The sequence below is a fragment of the Oncorhynchus gorbuscha genome, linkage group LG10, assembly GCF_021184085.1.
Source record: "Oncorhynchus gorbuscha isolate QuinsamMale2020 ecotype Even-year linkage group LG10, OgorEven_v1.0, whole genome shotgun sequence".
In the NCBI taxonomy this organism is placed as follows: domain Eukaryota; kingdom Metazoa; phylum Chordata; class Actinopteri; order Salmoniformes; family Salmonidae; genus Oncorhynchus; species Oncorhynchus gorbuscha.
Genome location: NC_060182.1, coordinates 52,214,555 through 52,228,036, shown reverse-complemented (window position 1 = coordinate 52,228,036; position 13,482 = coordinate 52,214,555). Strand labels below are relative to the sequence as shown.

General features: G+C 41.2%; 1 protein-coding gene across 1 annotated transcript in view; it reads left to right on the top strand.

Moving 5' to 3' along the window:
• Positions 1–10,982, top strand: part of LOC124046231 (GTP cyclohydrolase 1) — a 46,821-nt gene extending 35,839 nt beyond the window's left edge. Inside the window, exons 4-6 of the mRNA XM_046366374.1 lie at positions 8,719–8,750; positions 9,127–9,211; positions 9,702–10,982. Coding sequence (XP_046222330.1) covers positions 8,719–8,750; positions 9,127–9,211; positions 9,702–9,828 — 244 coding nt within the window. The 3' untranslated portion in view covers positions 9,829–10,982. The remainder of the gene's footprint in view (positions 1–8,718; positions 8,751–9,126; positions 9,212–9,701) is intronic.
• The last annotated feature ends 2,500 nt before the right edge of the window (positions 10,983–13,482 follow it).

The window sequence follows — 13,482 nt, the reverse complement described above, 5'->3', positions numbered from 1 at the left end:
CCTGTCCGGTTGTGGGAACATTATTCAATCTCGCTGATCTGGATCTAAATGGATCAAGAAGACGCATGCATATTGTCGGCCTACAAGTATTTTTGCAATATAAATATGATCGCTAAGATTGTGATGATAGGCAGCTCGTTTTACACCATGTGTACACAGTTGACAGGCATTGGGTAAATACACTTCTCGTTGTGGCTGCACTGTGGATCTTATTCCTTTCATTTCTGTTATTAGACATTTCATCCGTAACATTATAACCAATGCACAGCAGGATGCATGTATATTGTCGGCCTACGAGTTATTTTTGTTTGCAGTAGAAATATAATCACTAAGATTGGGCATGATAGCCCGTTCGTTTTACAAGTGTGTGTGCACAGTTAACAGGCATAGGCTAAATGCATTGCACTTCTCGTTGTGGCTGCACTTTGGATATAATTCATTTCAATTCTGACGTAGCCATTTCAGCCAATAGCCATTTCACCCGAAACATTATTACCGATGCACAGTTGTCTGATTATGCATATGGAATAAACGCACTTGTAAATAGTCATGCAAATGTACTATTTTCTTAGCACCCCCACGTATTGGTCAAGCCCCACCGTATCACCCGGAGAGAGAGAATCCTGGCGCCGTGCCTGGAGTGTAATGTTTACTGTTAATATTTGTTTATTTCACTTTGGTTTATTATCTACTCCACTTGCTTTGGAAATGTTAACATATGTTTCCCATGCCAATAAAGCCCCTTGAATTGAATTGATACTCTCAATGTAAGACCCTGTAGGCTATGCCTGCTCTCTAACAAAGCAGAGTAGGATCGAAAAAGTATGGGCTTGCCTTGGGCTCTGTTTCAAAATATAACTTTTTTATATGACAGCGGTTCCACAAGTTGCCGTGACGCAAGTTGTGTGGGGAAAAATATAATTAGTATTTTATTCTGTTATGTTTCATTATATTCTTAGAATACTATAAAATATATGTGTGTTGACTGTGGTCAGGGTAGCCTAAGTGTGTCTTGTCTGTTTAATGAACATAACTATTGATTTCATGTGCATGACGCTGCCATGTAGCATATAGGCTGTATAGGCCAATAACATAATTCAACTCACAATATGCCAGTCTATTCTTTTGAAAATAGATTTTATTAGTCTTATAATGTTTCTGAGGATCTGCCTAAAACCAATGAATAATGGGTTTATTTGTGATTCAATGGATCTATTAAAATAGAAGCCTTCCCACATTGCCCCATGTCTGCTCCCACTCCTGCACTTGCTGGCATGTGCACAGGAGATACAAAAGGCTTATCCTGGTAAGAATGTGGTGAAAATGGGACTGTATGAATTAGGCTCTAAAAAACATATTTTTTTACAAGCCAAATACAGTAAACTCTTCCTGTAAAGGTACCAGTCACTACAAAGATACAGGCGTCCTTCCTAACTCAGTTGCCAGAGAGCGAGGAAACCGCTTAGCGATTTCACCATGAGGCCAATGGTGACTTTAAAACAGTTAGAGTTTAACGGCTGTGATAGGAGAAAACTGAGGTTGGATCAACAATATTGTAGTTACTCCATAATACCAGCCTAATTGACAGAGTGAAAAGAAGGAAACCTGTACAGAAATAAAAATATTCCAAAACATGCATCCTTTTCACAATAAGGCAGACATGTAATACTGCAACAAATGTGGCAGAGCATATTAACTTTTTGTACTGAATACAAAGTGTATGTTTGGGCAAATCCAATACAACACATTACTGAGTACCACTCTTCACATTTTCAAGCATAGTGGTGGTGGCATGTTATGGGTATGCTTGAAAACCTTAAGGACTGTGTAGTTCATGATAAAAATAAACGGAATGGAGCTAAGCACTGGCAAAATCCTAAAGGAGAAACTGGTTTAGTCAGCTTTCCACTAGACACTGGAAGATGAATGAATTCACCTTTCAGCAGGACAATAACCTAAAACACAAGGCCAAATCTACACTGGAGTTGCTAACCAAGAAAACAGTGGATGTTCCTGAGTAGCCGATTTACAGTTTTGACCTAAATCTGCTTGAAAATATATGTGAAGACCTGAAAATGGTTGTCTAGCAATGATCAACAACCAATTTCACAGAGCTTGAGGAATTTTTAAAAGAAATAATGGGCAAATGTTGTACAATCCAGGTGTGCAAAGTTTTTAGAGACTTACCATAAAAAGACTCACGGCTGTAATCGCTGCCAAAGATGGTTCTAACATGTATTGACTCAAGGGGGTTGAATACTTATCGAATCAAGATATATTACATTTATTTATTTATTTACAAATGTTGGCATTATTCTTCCACTTTGACATTAGTGTTTTGTGTTGATTGCTGGCAAAAAATGACACCTAAATCAATTTAAACACACAAATTGTGGAATAACTCGAGGTGTGAATACTTTCTGAAGGTATTGTATATACCTCACATGCGACCCATGATACGACTATGCAATCAGCCTATTAAAATGTTTATCGGAGGAGAGAGAAAGAAAGAGTGTATTTTACCAGTACTTGTCAGGAACGAAAAAGAGAAAGAGACAAGGAATCTGAGAACCCTTTATAACATCTGACTAGTTGACCAATAGCATTACTGTTGAGTTAACTTCTAATCAGTTATCAGACCTACAGGAGGTAAAGATAACAGAAGCTCTCCTCATTTATCTTCGTTGTTTGTAACTTTTTGTTACTCTTTTTGTACATAATGTTGCCGCTACCGTCTCTTATGACTGAAAATAACTTCTAGACATCAGGACTGCGATTACTCACCACGGACAGGCAGAATCCTTTTTCTTCCTTCACGACTCTGACGAGCTCAAGGCGAAGGATATACGGCTCCCATCGGGAACAGGCCCCGACCCCCAGTGATCTGCGTGAAGAGGAGAAAGAGAGGCCGGAGAGCGGGCTGCCTTCTGACGATCGAATAAACCCCCACCTCAATTCTGCTAGCAAACATGCAATCTTTGATCAATAAAATGGATGAGTTATTGGGAAGATTAAACTACCAACGGGACATTAAAAACTGTAACATCTTATGCTTCACGGAGTCGTGGCTGCACAATGACAATATCAACATACAGGTGGCTGGTTATGCGATGTACCGGCAGGATAGAACAGCGGTGTCTGGTAAGACAAGGGTTGGCAGTCTATGTATTTTTGTAAACAACAGCTGGTGCACAATATCTAAGGAAGTCTCAAGCTATTGCTCACCTGAGGTAGAGTTTCTCATGATAAACAGCAGACCACACTACCTACCGAAATAGTTTTTTTTTTTTTTCTAGCCGTTTACATACCACCACAGGCAGAGGCTGGCACTGAGATAGCATTGAATGAGCTGTATTCCGCCATAAGTGGACAAGAAAACGCTCACCCAGAGGCGGCGCTCCTAGTAGAAATGGAATCCAGGTAAACTTAAATCAGTTTTACCTAACCTGGACCACCTAGAGTCCACACACAGAGTTGCATACAAAGCTCTCCCTCTCACTCCATTTGGCAAATCTGACCATAATTCCATCATCCTGAGTCCTGCTTACAAGAAAAAATTAAAGCAGAAAGCACCCGTGATTAGATCAATAAAAAAGTGGTCAGATGAAGCAGATGCTAAGCTACAGGACTGTTTAGCTAGCATAGACTGGAATATGTTCTGGGATTCCTCTAATAGCATTGAGGAGTACACCACATCTGTCATGGGCTTCATCAATAATTGCATCAATGATGTCATCCCCACAGTGACCGTACGTACATACACCATCCAGAAGTCATGGATTACAGGCAGCATTCACACTGAGTTAAAGGCAAGAGCTGGCGCTTTCAAGGAGCGCGATTCTAACCCGGAAGTTTATAAGAAATCCCGCTATGCCCTCCGACGAACCATCAAACAGGCAAAGCATCAATACAGGACTGAGATCGAGTCGTACTACACCGGCTCTGACACTCGTCGGATGAGGCAGGGCCTGCAAACCATTACTGACTACAAAGAGAAGCACAGCCGTGAGCTGCCCAGTGAAACGAGCCTACCGACGAGCTTAACTATTTCTATGCTCGTTTTGAGGCAAATAACACTGAAACATGCATGAAAGCACCAGCTGTACTGGAAGACTGTGTGATCACGCTCTCCGCAGACGATATGAGTAAGACCTTTAGACAGGTCAACATTCACAAGGCCGCAGGGCCAGACGGATTACCAGGACGTGTACTGCGAGCATGTGCTGACCAACTAGCAAGTGTCTTCACTGACATTTTCAACCTCTCCCTGTCTGAGTATTTAATACCAACATGTTTTAAGCAGACCACCATAGAGCCTGTGCCAAAAACACTAAGGTAAACTGCATAAATGACTACTGACCCGTAGCACTCACGTCTGTAGCCATAAAGTGCTTTGAAAGGCTGGTCATGGCTCACACCAACACCATCATCCCAGAAACCCTAGACCCACTCCAATTTGCATACCGCCCCAACAGATCCACAGATGATGCAGTCTCTATTGCACTCCACACTGCCCTTTCACTCCACACACCTGGACAAAAGAAACACCTATGTGAGAATGCTATTCATTGACTACAGCTCAGCGTTCAACACCTTGTGTCAACACCTTGACCCTGTGACTAAACACCTCCCTCTGCAACTGGATCCTGGACTTCCCTCAGGTGGTAAGGGTAGGTAACAACACATCGGCCACGCTGATCCTCAACACAGGGGCCCCTCGGGTGCATGCTCAGCCCCTTCCTGTACTACCTGTTCACTCATGACTGCACAGCCAGGCACGACTCCAACACTATCATTAAATTTGCCGATGACGGAACAGTGGTAGGCCTGATCACCGACAACAACGAGAAAGCCTATAGGGAGGTGGTCAGAGACCTGGCCGTGTGGTGGCAGGACAACAACCTCTCCCTCATCGTGATCAAGACAAAGGAGATGATTGTGGACTACAGGAAAAAGGGGACCGAGCACACCCCCATTCTCATCGAGGCTGCAGTGGAGCAGGTTGAGAGCCTCAAGTTCCTTGGTGTCCACGTCACCAACAAACTAACATGGTCCAAGCACAACATCGCAGTTGTGAAGTGTGCATGACAAAACCTATTCCCCCTCAGGAGACTGAAAAGATTTGGCATGGGTCCTCAGATCCTCAAAAGGTTCTACAGCTGCACCATCGAGAGCATCCTGACTAGCTGCATCACTGCCTAGTATGGCAACTGATTGGCCTCCGACCACAAGGCACTACAGACGGTAGTGTGAATGGCCCAATACATCACTGTGGCGAAGCTTCTTGCCATTCAGGACCTCTATACCAGGTGGTGTTAGAGGAAGGACCTAAAAATGGTCAAAGACTCCAGACACTCACGTTATTGTGTGATAATATCATCATTTAATACAATTATGAAACTATTCAGATGTTTGTAACACTTTGTTACTAAACTCTGCTTCAAACAGTCTCAAAGAATGTGGTATCTTAGTCTGTGGTTCAAGGAAGAAGTAAGCATTCACTCTTAGTGCTCTCTCTGCTACCACACGGCAAGCGGTACCGGAGCACCAATTCTAGGTCCAAGAGGCTTCTAACAGCTTCGCCATAAGACTCCTGAACATCTAGTCAAATGGCTACCCAGACTATTTGCATTATCCCCCCATCTTCACACCACTGTCACTCTCTGTTGTCATCTATGCATAGTCACTTTAATTTACTCTACCTACAGACGTGGCCAAAGTTTTGAGAATGACACAAATATTAATTTTCACAAAGTCTGCTGCCTCGGTTTGCATGATGGCAATTTGCAAATACTCCAGAATGTTATGAAGAGTGATCAGATGAATTGCAATTAATTACAAAGTCCCTATTTGCCATGCAAATGAACTGAATCCCCCCCCAAAAACATTTCCACTGCATTTCAGCCCTGCCACAAATGGACCAGCTGACATCATGTCAGTGATTCTCTCGTTAACACAGGTGTGAGTGTTGACGAGGACAAGGCTGGAGTTCACTCTGTCATGCTGATTGAGTTTGAATAACAGACTGGAAGCTTCAAAAGGAGGGTGGTGCTTGGAATCATTGTTCTTATTCTGTCAACCATGGTTTCCTGCAAGTAAACACATGCCGTCATCATTGCTTTGCACGGAAAAGTGCTTCACAGGCAAGGATATTGCTGCCAGTAAGATTGCACCTAAATCAACCATTTATCGGATCATCAAGAACTTCAAGGAGAGCGGTTCATTTGTTGTGAAGAAGGCTTCAGGGCACCCAAGAAAGTCCAGCAAGTGCCAGGACCGTCGCCTAAAGTTGATTCAGCTGCGGGATCGTGGCACCACCAGTACAGCGCTTGCTCAGGAATGGCAGCAGGCAGTTGTGAGTGCATCTGCACGCACAGTGAGGCAAAGACTTTTGGAAGATGGCCTGGTGTCAAGAAGGGCAGCAAAGAAGCCACTTCTCTCCAGGAAAAACATCAGGGACAGACTGATATTCTGCAGAAGGTACAGGGATTGGACTGCTGAGGACTGGGGTAAAGTCATCTCTGATGAATCCCCTTTCCGATTGTTTGGGGCATCCGGAAAAAAAGCTTGTCCGGAGAAGACAAGGTGAGCGCTACCATCAGTCCTGTGTCATGCCAACATGTGTGGGGTTGTTTCTCAGCCAAGGGAGTGGGCAATTTTGCCTTAGAACACAGCCATGAATAAAGAATGGTACCAACACATCCTCCGAGAGCAACTTCTCCCAACCATCCAGGAACAGTTTGGTGACGAACAATGCCTTTTCCAGCATGATGGAGCACCTTGCCATAAGGCAAAAGTGATAACTAACATCTGAGTTGTTTGGATTCAAAATTGGAGTTGTTGACCAGTAGTAGCATTACTGTTGACTTAATTTCCAATCAGATGTCAGACCTACAGGGTATAAAGACAGCAGAACCTCTGCTTCTTAGAGGTGAGACAAGAGGGGGTTGGTGAGATTATGCAGAGAAAACTGACTTCCTAAGACAATACTAGGGAATTATTGCATACAGTGTAAAGAGTCACTTTGGGGGTTGGGCTGTCCTACACCTGCAGTACTTTTTTTTGTAGAGTACACTTGAGGTATCGGCCTCTATGAAGTGAACTCAGAGTTTGGCTTTGCACCCCCCCAAAAACCAATGAGCTTCTTTGAGATGGATGCAACACCTTTATACCTTCATATCGATGCATCTGCCCATTTGAAAGTCTTCGTAATCCTCTTGTTCTGTGGCATTTTGCTGCGCAGAGTGACAGAGCTACAGCGATAGGAGAGGTCATGTTTGGAAAAGAGCATTGGTTCAAAGTTGAAGGGATGTCAGACTATAACGAGTCTAGTATGACCCGCCGTTCTACTCACGTTGACTCACTGGTGGTTATCAGTATTAGTAGCTAAGTTTCGATCCAATTGGTGAAAGATTTTCATGCAAATATAAAAAATTCTACATAAAAACAATACGCGCATTTTCCCACCAGAGATGTTTTCATCAAATTGACTTGTTGCAGATAAAATGCTGTGCGTGATGATGTGGCGCACATAAAAAGAAAAAGGGAAAAAGTAAGAATAGTGTATGCACTCACGACTGTAAGTCAATCTGGATAAGAGTGTCTGCTAAATGACTAAAATGTAAAATGTAAAAAAATTAAAACAATAACTTTTGCTGTTAGATAGCCATGTACTGAATAAAAAAATTGAATATATTTGGGACTTTTTGTCGCAAAAAAAGTTGTACTTTATAGTAATTGTGCCTGCTCAGGTTTTGGCACATGTGCTCCAGCCAACAGCTTCATCACAGATACAGTGGGGTGTAGCCTATATGATGAGATTATTATGGACAAAATAGCAAGATTATTTTTATTTGTCAAATGGCAGTCAAGCATCAATCATGTCATCAGAATAAAACCCTTGATAGTTATTGGAAATGAGCATCACGCTCATGTGCACTTTCAACCCCCAGTGAAGTATTTCATCTGTAGCCTAAAACTGCATATTTTCCCGAGTCATAGTATGAGGACCACACATACATACCATTTCATGACTCCCAAGTTTACGTCGATATATTGGTTATTGTATCAATATTGGCTCATAAATATCATTTTACAGACAGATCCCACCAGATCCCACCAAACAACCATATTTTGTTTTGTCGACATTTGGAAAGTTTACAGACAGGCCTGTGGTGAATGTTGACTTGGGGCTTATTTAAATCAAAGACTAATTGCAGAATATTTTCAATAAAATGTCAAAAGCAGTTTTTACCACCATATACATAAAAAAATCAGTTATTATTGGATCTAAAGAATCTGGGTTTTGAAGAAACACTGTAGCAGATAAACTCCTATAGTTGATAGATCATCCAATTTCACAGTCATTGTATATGCACAAATTCTGTATAATCATTGCTGTGATGAATTGGATGTCTACTCTTTAAACACACAAATTACAACAGCATACCAACCCACTTGTAAAAAGCGTAATCTCTTAGGAACTTCAACCTGTCCGAACTAGTACAAAACAACCTATTTGACTGACACTGTAAAATGCGACCTCTGTTGTGAAGAGCTCCCATGTCTCTCTCAAGTCTCCACTCTGTCCCTGAAGAATGTGTAATCCCTCTTTGTCTATGTACGCCTCTCTGTGCCTCTCATTGTAAATCCTGCCACTTGGGTTTTCCCATGTAATGGAAGTATTTCATCCTGCCTTTTCCCCTCATCTCTCCCCAGGATTGTTGAAATCTACAGCCGTCGACTGCAAGGTACTTCCATACTTTTTAATAATCAATTTATACACTTGATAGTTGGTGGACAATAAAATGAGCTGCACCTAGAGCTTTTGTGTATTTTTATTGTTGTTTTATGTAACATTTTACATTAAGTTGTTCTTATACCTGTACACTTACACTGTAATTACTACAGTAACAACATTTGAGTAATTCCATTAAAATTCTATTACTTTTTGGAGATGGTCAGTTGGTTGACTGGTAACATTGTTGTTGTTGGAACCTAGAACAAACCTTATAACCAATAACCTGCCATGAACATACCATGTCATAGGTGATGATGTCAGAGGTTTGACTTTGCTCTTTGACGTTCTCTGACTTGGACCTTGTTTATCCGTCTGTTCTCTTTCAGTTCAAGAGCGGTTGACCAAACAAATCGCTGTGGCAATCACTGAAGCTCTGCAGCCTGCTGGGGTGGGCGTCGTCATCGAGGCAACGTATGTCTCTTTCTCCCTTTTTGTTTTTTACACTCACCACTGATACTAACAGGCCCATACAGACAAACATTAAAGATACACTATGGAATTTTAGTTGCTAATCGTTTGTCAATTTTTTTCTGGAATGTAGGCTGGATGGTGCATACACACAAATGAATATTAATACATAATCTCACAAATCCTTAGGAAAACCATATGCTTTTGCTCGTAAGGTGTGCTCTTTCTGTTCAATGTGTTCATTTCTGGACAATATTTCGGTCCATTTAGGTGTACACCATTAATTAAAAGTACCTTATTGCCTTTTAGAAATGATGCAATCATGGCCGTCAAAACACAAGCACGCACAAATGAAACCAAAGATAAAGGGAGAGGCCGCATCTGGACAATCTTCAATGTGTCATGAACCGAATATTTCCCATACACCCAAATCTAATAACTATAACAGTCATGGATAATGATGCCATTCTTCCTCCCTTCTTCCTGCATGCAGTCACATGTGCATGGTGATGAGGGGGGTGCAGAAGATGAACAGCAAGACTGTGACCAGCACCATGCTGGGGGTGTTCCGGGAGGACCCGAAGACACGGGACGAGTTCCTCACCCTAATCAGGAACTGAGAGGGACGGCTGGCCCACAACCCTGCTGCCCAGCCCAGCACAGACCCCTCTCCATGTCGCCTGCCTGGAGCTAGAGCAGTCCACACAGTAGTTTTGGTACGAAGCCTAGAGTCCGGGCTTGCAGAGTGTATGTGAGTTGTGTGTATGTGTGTGTCTATCCCTACAACCCCTTCCAAATAATCACACACATCACATGGTCGCATGACATAGCTGTCTTGTGTGTGTACATGACAGTCTTACTAAACGGTGTCTGTCAGCTGGCTTAACCTAAAAATGAATCGTTTGGATGAATGATTAGTGTTTCTTATGGTTACTTAATTTAAAGGACTTTGATCCTGTTAAAAAACATTTTTTGTTGTTGTAACTTTTCATTAGATTGAACCTCCAAGTACGGTAAAGATACTTAAACCTACGTAGAAACATCCTAACATTAAAATCAATATCTTTATCCAAAGTAAGCTAGGCCCAGTAGGACCATATGTCAGTCTAACTTTTTTATTTATTTTATTGAACCTTTATTTAACTTGGCAAGTCAGTTAAGAACAAATTCTTATTCACAATGACGGCCTACCAAAAGGCAAAAGACCTCCTGCGGAGACGGGAGCTTGGATTAAAATGAAAATATATATATAAACATAAGACAAAACACACATCACGACAAGAGATACAACACAACACAACACTACATGAACTTGCCTTGAGCCAAACCTATTCAAAAGTGCCAAGTGCCCTTTTCACATGGCATCATATTCCTGCTCAAGCCAAATGCATCAAACCCATTCGTCAAACAATCAACACTTTGGTCAATCTGTCAGCTGGTTACAAGGCTCAGTCCTGGTCTACTGTAATTATCTTTAACTAGTAAAGGAAGGAGAGCAAAATGCTCACTTTCACATTTGGTAGCCACTGCTTTAAGTACAGTATACTGCACCCTGCAACTTCAGGGAACTAACAATGATGGCTTTCCGAGGGTTAACTGAATAAATCCTATACAGGATCGGTGTCCCCCCGGGGAACGGTTGAGCTGACGTAGGCTAATGTGATTCGTATGAGGTTGTAAGTAACAAGAACATTTCCCAGGACATAGACATATCTGATATGGGCAGAAAGCTTAAATTATTGTTAATTTAACTGCACTGTCCAATTTACAGTAGCTATTACAGTGAAAGAATACCATGCTATTGTTTGAGGAGATTGCACAGTTATGTATTAATAAACCAATTAGGCACATTTGAGCAGACTTGACACAACATTTTGAACAGAAACGCAATGGTTCACTGAATCAGTCTAAAACTTTGCACATACACTGCTGCCATGTATTGGCCAAAATCTAAATTGCGCCTAGATATATATTGGCCAATTTTATTGCATTTCAAAGATGATGGAACAAAAAAAACACTTTTTTCTTTGTATTATCTTTTACCAGATCTAATGTGTTATATTCTCATACATTAATTTCAAATTTCCACAAACTTCAAAGTGTTTCCTTTCAAATGGTATCAAGAATATGCATATTCTTGCTTCAGGTCCTGAGCTACAGGTAGTTAGATTTGGGTATGTCATTTTAGGCGGAAATTGGAAAAAAAAGGGTCCAATCCTTAATTAACTGTGGTGTTCAAATTATGTGAGGTAATGTCACTGTTAGTTTTGCATTTGTTCTATAACCAAAGGACCAAGGTTTCCAAGGGTGCAGTTAAAGTGACTGGATGATCAGGATGATCAGACGGGACTAAAAAGTGTCCATTTTAGGTCACCCTGTCTTACTATGGACACCCTAGATTATTCGCTAATAGTCTCACTCACTATTGTAGTTATTTGTTGACGTGTGACTGATATAGTCTGCTTTCTCTGTATCCCCCAAGTGGGCATTTCGCCATTCAGAGAGGATTTCTATTGGGCACCCCTTTGTATCTCTCTGTAAGTCGTATAGGCCTACGTGCGTGTGTATTTGTTTGTGTGCGGCCAGCCCAGTATATATTCTGCTGTCCTTCTGCCTTACTGATTTTTCACTTGATAAGTAGAGTTCACTTCCGACGATGAATTTGAAGAGACTAGACACAAAGGAATCGGCTGTCTCCACTCATCTCTTGGAAAAGAAACGTTTTACTCTCTTACACTTCTAATGTCAATTCTGTTACACTTCTAAATATCTACGTATGTCTGTATAAATGTTTCAGAATTGTAGTTACCTTTTTAAATGTAAAAAATATTCTGCAGTTTACAGAGTACATTACATCCCTCTTTGCTACGTCACATATATTGTATGTATGCAATTTCATGTATTATCTCAGCAAATTAGGGATATTAAAATATAGTAACCTACATGAAAATGACGTACAGTGTTAGGATAAATAGGTTAGCAAGGATAATATATGCTGATGAGCGGTATATTTTTTTAATTTATTGGAAATATATAACACTCATATTGAAATGGGGAGGTTTTAACCAATGTGATTTGATCATTGGGGTTCTGTGTGTTTGGAGTAGATGAGCGCTATAGTCAGTCAGACAGCTTCTGCATTGTCTCTGTGGCCTACTTTAGAAGGATTTGTTCTTTGGGTTCCTTCACTACTCTCGTTTACATTACACTTCTTACTGTGTTCATTTGAAAGAGTTTGCAACAAAAGAAAATAAATCTGTATGTGTGAACTAGGAACATGGGTACTGTGCTCTTATTTGTAAAGCCCCGTTTATACCTGGTGGTGACATGCCTGTCCTGATCTTGTCCACATTCTGATTGGGCTCATTTTTAGACCGGTCTAAATAATTAAAATAACTGGTTGTGATCACAGGATGCTAGCATAATATAACCGGTGCTTAATGCTGTGTTAGTAACCAAGTGGGAATTTACATAATACGACTGGGAAAAATCCACTTGAATAGCCCTCCAACTGATAATTTACTAATGTGCTCCCACATGCTGACCTCTGACTTCACCTACTAAGGAAATCACCTCTTACAAGTTTCAGCAGTTAAATGCAACAAAACATTATTTATTTTATTTAACCTTTATTAAACTTGGCAAGTCAGTTAAGAACAAATTCTTATTTACAATGACGGCCTACCCCGGCCATTTGTGCATCGCCCTATGGGCCTGGCTCCCAAGTGGGTGGACCTATGCCCACCCATGGCTGCACCCCTGCCATGTGAAATCCATAGATTAGGACCTAATGAATTCATTTCAATTGACTGAAATCCTTATATGAACTGTAACTCACTAAAATCTTTGAGCATATTGCGTTTATTTTTGTTCAGTATAGCAATATGGTTTTTGAACACAAATTCTAAGTTCCTGTCAAAACCACTATGCAGATGTCGGCTACAGCGGATCTGATTGAGTAGAGCCCTTAGTTTATGGTTTACGCAGCTTGTTGGCCATTAGCCAATCAGCATTTCTCAACAAGTTCAAAGCACACGCATGCATCCAACTCGTAAATTCCCACCTGCCACTTGGTTACGAACACAGCATAAGACAGACACCCAGATAAATTAACATTGGAACCCGTCTCTTGGCAACAGGTTTTATGAATGTGCTTCAGTTCCTCTGATTCCTGGAATTTTTGGATGAGCAGCCAGTAGAATCGTCTCCTGCTATGGTGTGACCTCCCAGAATGCAAGACTTATCACTTTCATTAGAAATTGAATTGAGTAAAA